At 49.4% G+C, this 13,040-nt stretch overlaps 2 protein-coding genes across 7 annotated transcripts in view; one reads left to right on the plus strand and one right to left on the minus strand.

The window, feature by feature from the left end:
• Positions 1-13,040, minus strand: part of tn (tripartite motif containing protein thin) — a 79,583-nt gene that overhangs the window by 35,520 nt on the left and 31,023 nt on the right. For all 6 annotated transcript variants that reach the window (XR_003112842.1, XM_025298303.1, XM_025298304.1 and 3 more), the window contains 2 exons: positions 9,177-9,358; positions 7,399-7,632 (listed from right to left, as the gene is read on the minus strand). Coding sequence is in view for 5 of the 6 variants with exons in the window: in XM_025298303.1 (XP_025154088.1) it covers positions 7,399-7,632; positions 9,177-9,356 (414 nt within the window). In the remaining variant the exon portion in view is untranslated. The remainder of the gene's footprint in view (positions 1-7,398; positions 7,633-9,176; positions 9,359-13,040) is intronic.
• LOC112588421 (Golgi-associated plant pathogenesis-related protein 1-like) lies at positions 6-4,758 on the plus strand. The gene is made up of 4 exons (XM_025298315.1): positions 6-1,293; positions 1,365-1,458; positions 1,728-1,873; positions 2,048-4,758. Exons 1-4 carry the CDS (start codon positions 1,277-1,279, stop codon positions 2,289-2,291), a joined length of 501 nt encoding a protein of 166 aa, XP_025154100.1. The 5' UTR covers positions 6-1,276; the 3' UTR covers positions 2,292-4,758.

The following is a 13,040-nucleotide window of genomic DNA, read 5'->3' on the forward strand; positions in this document are numbered from 1 at the left end:
CCGGTTTATCTACCACTCTCTCTCTCTCTCTCTCTCTCTCTCTCCCTTGCTCTTTCACTTTCTGCCGCGCTTTCTTTGTCAATGGTATCCTATCATTCGTATAAACGGCGAGTAAACGAGAATGGGCAGCGACGGAGAAATTAATACCGAATTAATGCCCGGATAGATTCAACGTTCCCATGAGAAAATCAATCCGAGGACGACGGCTCTTACTTTTGCCTTTGACCTTTTTCTCTTCTTTTAATTTCAGCCTATTTAATCCCTCATTTAATCTCTCATTCTCCGTCAAATTCAACGCCCGAGAAATCTCGAAGGAGAAACGTGCGGAAAAATGCGTATTGCTAAACGCGTCGTGCTAAACGTGTCGTGGAGATACAAGATATCCTTCAAACAGGATGCAGGATGTCAATCGACCATGGTCATACAACACCTCGGGCGAGTTGAGTCCCGAGCCAACCCCCGAGCCAGGATGATTTCTTCGGCCCTCGCTTTATTTTCGCGCACGATCACGGCGGCTACGTTCGCGATAGAGATCGAAATTTCTCGCTCTAGTCGCACCGACGACGACGGGCGAACGCAGCGGCGACTATATTTAGACCGCATTATAGTTGTGCCGTGACTGGACCGCCCCAGATATAGAGGCCTCAATGAACACAAGAGGCGGGAAGCCTAAAGCTAGAAGCAATAAACGCGCGGAAACGGACACATGAATATCACATAGGAGCGGGCTCCGAGATTCGCGGGGCCCCTGCGCGCGAATGTGCCGCGCCGTTGCTTGAGAGGGCGTCAAATTTTCATGGACCTATTCATAAGTCAGCTGTTAATCAGGCCGGCTGTAAGCGTACGGATCGCTCCCCTCCCCGTTAACTCCCGTGCGTTAATTGGGGCTCTATCTGCCCGACGAGTGGGACTTTAAGCCGGACGAGACGCGGCGAAGTTGTCGGCGCCGACGAGCGAGTTGAAGAGGCGCGGAGAAACGCGCGTCGAGTGTTTCGCGACGTTTCGCGATTGTCCGGCGAGTGTCGACGGGACAGCTCGTCCGTCCGCGAATTAATTCACCATGTAACCTGAAATCGACGCGCCGACGCGATTTTACACTCCAGCTAATTTCGCAAATTCCGTTGACATTCACACACACACACACACACACATATACACACACGCGCGCGCGTTCGCGGGAGTCATGCGCGCAAAATTGTGATTCGCGGCAGCGGTATCTCGCGGGAGATCGGCAATTTCCTCTCTCCCCCTTTCTCTGCCTGAATCGCCGCGAGAGATGAAAATGGGGACCACGTACGTGGGTTTCTATAATATTTGTTAACGTAACACGTTTAAGGCGTAAACAATATTTGCTCTGTATACAGCGACGGCCCATCTAAATTCATAGAGGACATCCTGAAAGTACACAATCAATATCGCGCCATTCACAGCTCGCCGCCGTTGCGAATAGACGAGAAGGTAAGGGATCCTCTCGCCTCTCTCTCTCTCTCTCTCTCTCTCTCTGCCTCCCTCTCACACTTCCTCTCATCCCCGTCGCGAATTGCTCGTCCGAGGAATTCCTATAGAGTCCTCGAGGGAGGAAGCGGTCAGAAATTGCCATTGTCGCGAGGATCCAGGCCGCGCAGGGTGTGCGATTGATCGCGCCCGTGCGATTTATCGCGCTCGTACAACGGCGATATTATTATATTCCGAATATAACGCAGCACGTACGCGCTCGAAAATTGCAGTTGAACGAGCGCGCTCGGCAGCTGGCGAGGAGCTTAGCGAGGGATGCGGAAGCGCTGCGGGAAACTGTGCCGTACGGCGAAAATGTGTACGTCGGCGCCGGATATCCGGATTGGAAAACGCGGCCCGAGGAACCGGTGCAGCTCTGGTCAGAATCCCGCCAATTCTCCGAATAAAATAATTGTCCAATTTGCGCGCGCGCGAGTTACCGATTTCCCACCAGCCGGCTTCCAAAAATCAACGCTCGTCGTGTGACACGCGGAGAGACGTGACTTCGTCCATCGACCGATGACCGATTCGCTCTCTTCTTCTGGCATTGTAGGTACCAAGAGAGCAGCAATTACGACTACGAAGCGTCGCGACCGGCCAACTTGGCGGACGTGCGCAACTTCACCCAACTGGTGTGGAAGGACTCGAGATTGATCGGCGTCGGCGTGATCACCGGGCCGGAGTGCAAGGTTTATCTCGTGTGCAGCTACGAGCCGAGTGGAAATGTCGACGGCGAGTTCCGACGTAACGTGGCGCCGCCGAAGGAAGTAAGGATCAACGGGGGATTTGGACGGTAGCCTAGCTTGGGTCTCCTCGGGTCGCGTCTCGAAGGGCCGCGAGAGAATTGCTCTTTTTTTCCCCTGTCTTTTCCGCCATACGTTTCCGCTCGAGTCGAACGATGTAGCGGAAAAGGACACGAAAGGCCGAGCTGTCGTCCCGTCTAGGATTCGAGAGCGGCGCGAAGGGACTGGAAAATTGAACTTTCGTGTCGCGCGTTCATTTTTTCCACTTGGGCGAAATCGTATTTCCCACGCGGAGTTTCAGCCGTCGAGTCGAGCTAAACACCGCGACCCCCACGTGGCGGAATTTTACGGCCCGCCCGTCGAGTTTGTCTCGCGGCGACGAAATCGATTAAATCGCGAACGATTAAAATAAACAAATCAGATTTTTCGCGTTGGGAGATTGTCGCTCGCTATCGCGCGCGCGCGCGCGCGCACCTGCACGTACGCACGCCCGCGGGAATATTTGTCGCTTCCTCGCACAATAGTAATCAATGAAATTTTCCGGAGTGTAGAATAGAAATTGTATTAATGGCTTAAATCGCGAATGAGAGAGAGAGAGAGAGAGAGAGAGAGAGAGGGAGGAGGGAGGGAGGAGGAGAATACGCGCGGCGGCTCTGAAAGAAAAATTATTTCACACGAGAAATATACTTTTCGCCACACTCTCCTCTCTTGCCCGCCAACCTTCGCCGTGTCCGACACGGGAAAATAAAATATCCGCTAATATCCGTTTTCGACGTATTGAACGTAAACAGAATTTTGCAAAGTGTTGTTGTACCGTAAAAAGAACATTGCGCGCGCGAGTCTTTTTCGCAAATTGATTATAAATCAGGTACCATTAAAATAAATAAACCAAGCTCTTTAGGAGAGGATTATTTTGCATGTTGTTTCGCGGAATAAATGGTACAGTTTTATTTCCTTTTTTCCCCTCTTCCTCTCCCTATTTTGTGTGTTTTTTTTTCTTTTTTATTTCGTCGTACGAACGTGTGTTCAGAGATAATCGTTGTTTCATCACTTTTCCGAGCGTGAAACATCCATAGACACACGCGCACGCACACGCGCGCAATTCGTGTTATTATGCGCGCAACATCCGTTATAATTAAAGGCAATTAAAATTCATTAAAACTGACCACTTTGAAGCGCCGCTGGAAAGGACGCTCATTTCGCAGCTACGAATATCCGAAAGTGCGATCGCGTGCTCACGCACGTTAATGAGATCCGAACGCGTATCATAAGAGTGTAACGCTAAACCGAAAGCCCTTTTGCGACACGCGGCGAAAGTCGAGCTTGTTAACTAATTAATTGGGAGCGGAGAAATTGCTCGTTCGCGTGGAATTATCTGTCGCCTTCAGGAGGATCCGCGCGGCACTGGGATTTGCTCATTAATTAATTAAATCAGATGGAAAATATACAAAACGCAAGAGCAGGGACACGCGCCGCGGTGCGAGCGCGAGTTGTACGTACGTGCAAAAGAAAGAAAAAAATATACAAATCTCGTAACTTATATTCCTTTTGTGCAGTCAGCAAATTAATGGAGCGTAGTAATTAATCCGAGAGAGCGGAAAACTCATCCGCCGCAGGTTGAACTTGTGTAACTCGCGTCTTTTTCCCGCGCGTTCTGCCGTTCCGTGCGTCGGAATTTTAATGGACTCACAACCCCGCATCTTCCTTGTTAAATTCGACGTCGAGCATTTTCTCGCGGCAGCGTTCGACATGAAAATTTTGCTCGCCGTAAAGGCGCGCTTGATACAATTTTACTTTCGTTCGATGAAATTGGCCTGAATATCTTTGAAATTTGCCCCGCCGCAATTTCAAGGACCGACGCGCTTCGAAGTCACGCGCTTTTTTCACAGCGTGCGAACGGCAACGTACGTGTGCGCGAGTTTTATTGTTATTTTTCCCACTTTATCAAGAGCGATGCGCGCTGCCGAATCACCGACAGAAGCGAAATGAAATACGAACGGCGATCAGCGTCGATTTCCCAACGTCGGACAAAGCTGGCAAAAGCCAGCATATTTCAAGCACGCAATTTCCGCGCCGCGCGAGAGAAGCGAAGGCGTACTCGACGAGTCGCGTCGGGCAACTTCGATCGCGCCGAATATCTAGCTTGTCGACGCGCGATCTCGCGATCTCCGCCTCTGGATTCTGTCTCAACGATGATCGTGCGTCCGAAGTTTATCCCGCCGCTGGAAATAAACGTGATTCATCGCGCCGCTGCCGGAGACAGACGGCGCGCACGATTCGCATGATCGCCGAACGTCATCCTCTGCCGTCAAATCGGCCGTGCTATTTGTACCGTTGCGCGGAAGTCGTTTGATCGCGCGTCGGAATCTTAACGTCGTGTACTCGAGCAGCTTCCTCGTCATCTTACACTAGGAAAAATGTATCGCTGCGTGAACCAAAATTTTGTCGTAACAACAAAATAATTTGGTTATAATATGCCCGACAAAACTGTTTAATTCCTGTAAACAAATATCTCGTTTGATTACGGTTTGTTCGTATAACATAATACTTTTGTTATAGCAACCAAAAAGCTTCAACTATATTCAACTATTTTGTTAAAAATACTATAATTTTTTCTTAATATATAAAGTCTAAATTTTAGTGCACAGAAAGGCAAAATAGTATCCATTGGGCATTATTTTAGTTGACGTAAAATAATATTTCGTTATTATGTAATTCTTATGGATAAAATAACTAAAATGCTTAATTTTTACATATAAAGTCCAAGAACAAAATCATTTGGTCCAGAGAACAAAGCAGAAAAATATATATTTAGTTGAGACAACTAAATATTCTGTTGTATAAAACAAGATATTTGGTTGCTATTGAAAAGTGCCTCAACTAAACAGTTTTGGTTAGAGATACTAAATTTTTTTTCCTAGTGTAACCGTTGCTTCCCGCGACTTCGGCCAAATCGAAGTCACACGGCGACTCTCGGATCTCGCTGCGAGATCTTTGCGCGATCCTTCGTGAGTTATCGCGTAATCGACTCTGCGGAGACGCTGCTCTGAGACGCAAATCGTCCGTTATCGCGACAGATCCCTCTGCACGTTCCCGCGACCCGCGGCGGATCGCCGCGAGGTGGCGAGGGAGAGCGGATTTTTCATATCCGCAGAAATCGGGTCTTTTATCTAATTCGCTCGCTTATTTTACGATCGATAAGCGTCTTATTTGCGCAAAGGGGCGCTGTCGTTCCGGCGGGGAAGGGCGCTCGACTATAACGCCTGCATATTGCACGACTGTGCGCGGGATATAATAACGAGAGAAACCCGCGTCGCAATCTTGTTTTCAACTTACGTGTGTACGTTACGCGCAGCGGTTAATTACAATGCGCAAAATTGCGCAGCGATAAATTTTCCGTTAGGACGCCGAGAGGCACAACGTAACGAATTTAAAGAGCATGGCTTGATACCGGATACCGCGTAACACAACAGTTCCCGCCTTCCTAAACGCGGTTATAACGTCTACCGAGACGAGGCAAAGAGAAAATTAATTATGTAATTGGCTAAATTAGTTTCCGCGATCGGTATGAGCCACGTTGCACGCGCTGCATGCTTGCTCCCCTCCCCCCTCCCCCTCGTTCGAATATAGAAGGTAAGAAAAGTTGATCGATGTCTGCAATTACTCACGAGAAGATAACTACGATAATAAGGGGAGATTCTACAAGACGCCCCGTTTTATTCCGCACGGTCGCTTCATTACGCAGGGTTTCACATCGAGTAGCGTCGACGCGCAATACGGTCAGCTGTAAATGATTGATGAATCTCGCTCGTGCGTCCGTCGCGACACGACGAGGAACTCTTTAATCAGAAACCTTCGGTTCTTCTCTCGAGCTTGGATCTCTGGAAGTGCTCTTCTTGCCGATTTTGATGATGTATAGCAGAAAAGGCAAAAAATAAAGTACACTTTTCTTATAAGTCTTCCACTCACGGCTGAGGATTCAAACTTCTTGAAACTTGGCCTCGTATATTTTAAAAATCTTTGGGACCATAAAACATATGAGATGTTCTAAAGAAAAATTTTCTAGTACCCGGCGTACTTTCTAAAGAAAAATTTTGTAGTATCTGATGTTTATATACAACTATATACGTAATTACTTTTAAAAATTTCATATTGTTCAATACATTGTCACCTATCATTCATCATATTTGGGCAAGTTCCGAATTTTTTTGTAAAATCTGGAATTATAAAGATAATCTCTGATGCTGATACAAATCTGATTATGAGTACAAAATAATTTTCCAAAGTCGCATTCTTGAGATATGGGGAAACATCGCGCGTCATAAGTAGATGCAGACGCACCGCGTGGCAAACGCGGCCGCGCCTAACCGAACGCGAATCTAACTACTTATGGTTGATCACGAGTTGATTTCTTTGAGACCATGAGATGTATAAAAAAAAGTTTCATACAAAAGTTGCTTGAATATTTGCGGTGCTTCATAACTGTGCATTTATATTTCAAAAATTCTTGTATTTTTCAACACGTCCTCACTCCTCATTATTATTTTTGCAAAAAAAAAAAAAAAAGATAAAATTTTTTTAAAGACCACAATTGAAGAGAATTTCACGCCAAATTCATTCACGATGTGATACAACTATTCTCTCAAGTCGCGTTCTCAAGATACACGCAGATGATACACCACGCTTTAAGTAGGTACAGACACGTCGCGTCGGACGCGTCGTAAAGTATCGCCAAGTCCGCGAGTTAGCTCCGGGGGATTGCTCCAACGCCTAAACGCGCGAAGAAGCGCTCGTGAAAGAAAATACGGCTTTTACTTTTGGCTTCTCCGCACCATATCCAAGCCTCATCAAAATCAGCGAAAAAGAAGCACTTCCGGAACCCTCCCTCGTCAGTATTTCCTTATCATTCTCCACTTTCTCGATTCCCCTTTTTACCCGTAAATCGTGATTCAGCTTATTTCGCCGCTGTCACCGATCTCCCCGAGCTTGCCGCGCGCTTTGCCGGGATTCCGTTCGTGGCAAATATTTATAAAAAAAAACTTTACTATTGCGGGCGAAAAGGGGTGAATTTAGGGGCCTACACGCGGGTATATACGCAAACACCTTCGGCAGATCTGCGGTGCGCTTCGACCGACTCTCGTTCGTCGCACTCGTCGTGTACCTGGGAATTGATGCGCGTGATCTCGCGCCTCAGGATGTCCATGTGCGCGTCCTTGCACTCGGGGCAGCACTTCTTCTCGCAGTGCACGCACAGGGCGCAGTAACTCTTCTCGGAGCAGACGCCGCAGCGCTCCATCGTCTGGCCGCTGGTCGGGTCCGGCAGCTCGCCCGTGATCTCGATGTGCAGCTCCAGGAAACGTTGCAGAGTCACGTTGGTCGGGAAGGCCTGCACGCCCTGCGAACAGCAGCAGCAGCGGCGGGAAGCATGACAGCGCGGCTGGCGCTCGCGCCGTCATTATTAATGAACCGGAATGGGCAGCGCGATGCCCCTATTGAGTAACGGCGCGGACTAATTACACCGGTGGTGTCGAGCGCGGGTTTCTGCCTCGCTATCAGTCCTCGGGAATTCCAGTCCGCCGATGAGAAGTGTCGCAGCGAGTCGATCGGCTCTCGCTATCGGCGAGGCGCGTGGCGTGCTTTTCCCGGTTTGGTGGTGGCCGGCGATTCCCTCGGAAAATGTGTGGCCCGGCGGCGGGCGATCCGCCGCGCGACATAAACAACGCGCGTGAGCGAAAACATTCGGCGCGGCCGAGCGACCGCATAACCGCGTTTGATTATTCCGAAAAAAAAAAAAACAGACCGCGGGCGCGCGCAAACGCGACCGGCCCGGAAGACGACATTAGCTGGAAACGCGCGCGAGTATACTCGCCGCCTAATGAGAGTCCTCCCGCGTTGTTGGATTCATCGTTGAATAAAGATGAGCTTGCACACACAGCGGCGCGTCGCATTGTGCGGCGGAGAAGGAGAAAAAGAGTGAAGAGAGAGAGAGAGAGAGAGAGAGAGAGAGAGAGAGAGAGAGAGAGAGAGAGAGAGAGTAGAGAGAGAGAGAGAGAGAGAGAGTAGAGAACGTTTTCGATTCGCGTAGCGGAAGATAGATCGATCTTTCCTACGTCTCTCTCTCTCTCTCTCTTTCTCTCTCTCTCTCTCTCTCTCTCTCTCTCTCTCTCCCTCTCCCTCTCTCTCCTTCCGCCTACGTGTCTATATTTGTCTATCTTTCTCTCTCCTCCTTTCCCTCTTTCTCTCTCCCTCCCTGCCTCTAGCTGGTTCGCGTTATTACACGAGCCGCGCTCGCATTACCGCGACCTTATTAAAGGTATAAACGCGAAGAGGCGTACGACGCACGACGATCCTTGGACGAGCGAGCCGCGGCAGCTTGCGCAAATGTGTCCCCGTATAGATTTTGCGCGATCGCGAAATATTGTTTTTCAGAGAGCCCGCGTAATTCGTTCGGGCGTATATAGTTAACCGGCTCTCAGCGAGAACGCGATACTGGAACAATATTCTGAGAGACCGCTCTTCCGATCATTTCCCGACGAAAACAGAACGCGTTTATTTCGTCCCGTGTTATTATATCGCGAGCGGAGGTAACGCGATTAAACAATAAAATCCCGGGAGATTACTCCCACTCGTTCCTCGACCGGCAAGCACGTTATTTTTCAGTACTGTTGCGTCGCTGCGAGAGGAGAGGTAACGCGATTAAACAATATTTCGGAAGATTACTCTCCCGATCATTTTTCGACGGGCAAAAATACGGTATTTTCATTTCGCACTGTTGCATCGCCACGAGGGGGAAGGCAACGGCATTAAACAGCACTCCGACGCAGATTATTCGTTCGATGATTTTCGTTCGATGGAACAAACATACGTTATTTCCTCGGTCGTTATAACGCGATTAGTTGCGACGCGAGAGCGCACGTAAAAGCGTCCATCGCGACTTACTTGGTACGGTATACGATGTTCGGCGCGGCATTCCGGACACTTGACCTGTCGACGGACGTAATCGACCAGGCCGTCCATGCACGGCTCCATGCAGAAGCTGTGCTGGCATGGCAAGAGCTTCGGATTTCTGTACCGATCCAGGCAGATCGCGCAGGTTAGCAGCTGCTCGAACTGCTCCATGCCTGTAACCGAGAAAGAACCTGCTCTCAGCAATTGTCTCCGCTTTCCGCCGCGCATATCTCGCGAAATGCTCGCGAAATGCTCGCGAAAAGCCAGGTATCGTGTAGAGCATCGGGGCACGCGTCCGTCGTAGACGGAGCCGCGCATTTAGCTGCGTCAGCGTCTCAAAAAAGCGCCCTTTCGCCGCGTCGAGCAATGCAACGTTCCGTTACGACATAGATCCGACGACGAGGCGTTCGTTCTCTCTTTCGGGGCGATACTGCGGGGAGTACATACCGTAAATATCGCCAGGTCCTCTTTCCGCTCCTTTACGTACGTCCCAGGCGATATTAAAAATATATTCCCAAACGTAATTCTTAAACTGTGCTGCCTGCCCGCGCTCGGGAACGAGCGCTTTATAAATACACTTTTCGTTCTCGTCGACGGACGCCATCTCGTCGGGCAGCCGAGGAAATTATTCCTGAGACGCTACGTTTCGTTTCTCCGGATAGGATGTTGCGACTCGTCATTTTCATACTTTGTCACGTTTAATAAATAGATTACGCGGATATAAAGCGCGCTCTCGGCGATAGTCTGGCCGTACTTTCGCGTTCGGATGCCAAAGTCTTATTCACTCGGCCGCAAGTGCTGATCGAGAGGACGGCGATTGTCGGTTCCCTCGTGCCGGTCATATGATCGGGTCGACATCCATTTGTTTCTACATTCATAGCAATTCTCCGGGCGGAGAACCTCTCTCTCTCTCTCTCTCTCGCTCGCGCACGCGCGTCAAAATACCAACGAGAACAACGAGAATTACCAACAATACATCAATGCACGCACGCGCACATATGTATATATATAATACATGTAACGCTTTTAATCCATTTTAAATGTCGCTGATTGAATTATTTTATTAATAACGCGGATGCGTTAATTTGCATAGCGCGCGTATATATTTCGCCTATAAAATGATTAATTCGTTATATCGTTAATTAGCGCGATCGCTCGCTCAGTAATTAAATCGCAGTGAAATCCAGCCTCGATTTTTACAGCCAAACAAACCGTACCCTCCTTCCTCTCTCTTTACCCCCCCGCCCCAACGCGCCCACTCGCGTTCGCCACCGCCGCCGCTCGCTGCTTCTTTTCTTTTTCCCTTTTTCCACGACGGACGCGGTAAACGCGTCGTTCCGCGGGCTGCCAAGACAATGTCAAGATCTCCGGTGGAGTCGTTGCACCTCTATTTTAAGGCGCGATGCATCATCCGTGTAAATTTGGTGGTAAGGAGACGACGGGTGAACTCAGGGGGCAAACCCTGCGTGAACACCTCGCGCTTCGTAAATTAGACGGAATTATAACTCTTCCTTCTTTTCTTCTTCCCCACCCCACGGAGAGGGCTCCGCTTGTCGCTCGCCGAGACGAGGCGCGGCACCGATCGAACTTTCCAGGCGGTTTCATTTCGCGGGCTTTGTGCCGAATTATAAATTTGCGATCGATACTTCCTTGGCGTCGAGCTCGCAAAGCCCGCGATATTTCAACGAGCGAGTCTCCCACGACGGCGGGAGATAAAAAGCGCGCAGCTTTATTTATTATTTCACTCATCGAGGGGATTTCCCCTTTGTTTTAAACAACCGGATATAAAGCGCGATTATACTAATGGTATCGCGGCGAACTCGAATTCCCGCGCATGCGCGCACGCGCGCGCGCCGTGAAAATTCACCGTGACGACAAACGCGCTCGGCGCGCTAACTAATTGCCGAAATTTATCTACGGTGGGAATAGTTCGGCGCGGGCCAACCGGGCGAGCCATGGCGCTTAATAGTATTAGATCGTGATGTATTACAGGGCGGACTACACGTCCAAATCGGAACGAGGAGTATTATAGTTCGAAAGCCGCGGCAGCCGTAATAATTATTTGAACGTCGCTAATGAGCGGATAATTACCCATGCGATACACGAATTAATTATCGCTCTTGCACGGGATGTATAATAGTAGCAGCGGCAGTGAAATGATGATGGCAGTCGTACTAGTGGTGGTAGTAGTACGGGCAGTAATAATAGCAGCAGGTGAGGTAATCTCGATTAACGGGCCGCGAATGTTTTATTTAGCATTATTATATGTATGTGGAGCAAAAATTGGGCGATACATCGGTATTCGTATTCGTATTCACGTATTCGTATTGCAGTTCCACGCTGAAGGATCGATTCGCATCTGGATTAATCAAAACTCCTTTCTACAGCCTGTCGACCGTGCGAGCCGTACAAACAGCTCAACAAGAATGCAAAATTTCGCGTTGGCCGCTTTAAAGCCGCTTTAAATTATTTCTGATATTTGGCTATTGCATATATTTTTAGTTATCGCAAATTTGTTAAGTGCGTTTATTGAATTCACTTAATCGACTTATGCGCAAACGCGCTTATTTGTCGCGTGGAATTTGCAAATCGCATGTGTTTAAGCCGCTCAGTTTAACAGCCACAGCGAGAGACAAAGAGAGAGAGAAAGAAAGAGAGAGTGGGGAGGGAGAGAGAGAGAGAGAGAGAGAGAGAGAGAGAGAGAGAGAGAGAGAGAGAGAGGAGAGCTTTACGAGACCGAGAAGGCGTCAGGAATCTAGAAATTCTATAAAAACTCGCACAGAGTTCTCTACATCATTTCTTTCCCCGGCACGGAGGTGTTCGATCAATGTCGGGTCTAATTCCGCGGACTTATTTCAGGTCTGGCCTCGTAAAGCGTCCAGCGACCGTTTGTCGCCCCAACGACGGCCGCCGACGCAAACGTTCGTCGTCCGTCAGCGAGCTGATATCCGGGTCCGGGCTAATAAAAGTTGCGGACCTTCATTAATATTTTGGGACGTCTTTACGCGAGCGAAAGATTCCGAGCTCCCCGAAATTCCAAACGGCGCAATACCGGCCGGCCGTTCTACGATATTTATGGCCGCGTGATTCCGCTAAGAGTTGTCATTTTTATTTCTTCTTTTTTTTTTTGTACGATAAATCTTGAACACACGTCCAGCTAGGCACCGGATACACGTTTCACAGCCGCGTGTCTGACGAAGCCAACACTTGGACGATATCTCACAGACTCGCCCACGTATTGTACGACAAGGTTGCATAATCCGAGACTGAACAAATCCGGATGAATAGCGGTTAAGAGGAGAAAAAAAGACACTCGGGGAAGATCGCAACGGCACTAAATCGCGACCGACGGAACGATCACGACGCGGAGGCTCGCGGAGAGCACGCCTCGGGCCGAGCACGCCAAGTTCCGACGGATAAATTTAAATAACGCTGATCGCAGCCGCGTAAATACACGCGCACATACGCACGCTCGAGTATTCACGCGCGAGCGCGAGCGAGCACGAGGAGAAGCGTTCGATGAGATTGTTCGGCGGATAGATACGCGTAGCCAGAAGTCGAGCCAAATTCGTTTTGGCTTTCGCAAGTTTCTCCGGCGCACGTCGCTGACGTCGAAGGTCGCCGCCGCCGCGAGGACCGATCGCGCTTCTGAGCCGACACAATGGCGGGAGCTAGTGCATTAGGAAGCATTGTTACCGTTGGACGAACCACTTGTTGGATCTTAAAGCGAAGTCTCCCTACAGCCGTTCCTCCCCTTTTCTACCTCTCTGCCTACCTCTCTCGTTCTCTCCATTTCTGCCTCTTCCTCCCTCTCGTAGCTCTCTCTCTCTCTCTCTCTCTCTCTCTCTCTCTCTC

This window comes from Harpegnathos saltator, unplaced genomic scaffold (genome assembly GCF_003227715.2).
Source record: "Harpegnathos saltator strain DR-91 unplaced genomic scaffold, Hsal_v8.6 scaffold213, whole genome shotgun sequence".
In the NCBI taxonomy this organism is placed as follows: Eukaryota; Metazoa; Arthropoda; class Insecta; order Hymenoptera; family Formicidae; genus Harpegnathos; species Harpegnathos saltator.

Excerpts from the sequence above, each read along its gene's own strand:
- LOC112588421 (XM_025298315.1), top strand. Across the intron at positions 1,459-1,727 it reads CGTTGCGAATAGACGAGAAG|TTGAACGAGCGCGCTCGGCA; the intron begins GTAAGGGATCCT and ends CGAAAATTGCAG. Across the intron at positions 1,874-2,047 it reads GAGGAACCGGTGCAGCTCTG|GTACCAAGAGAGCAGCAATT; the intron begins GTCAGAATCCCG and ends CTGGCATTGTAG.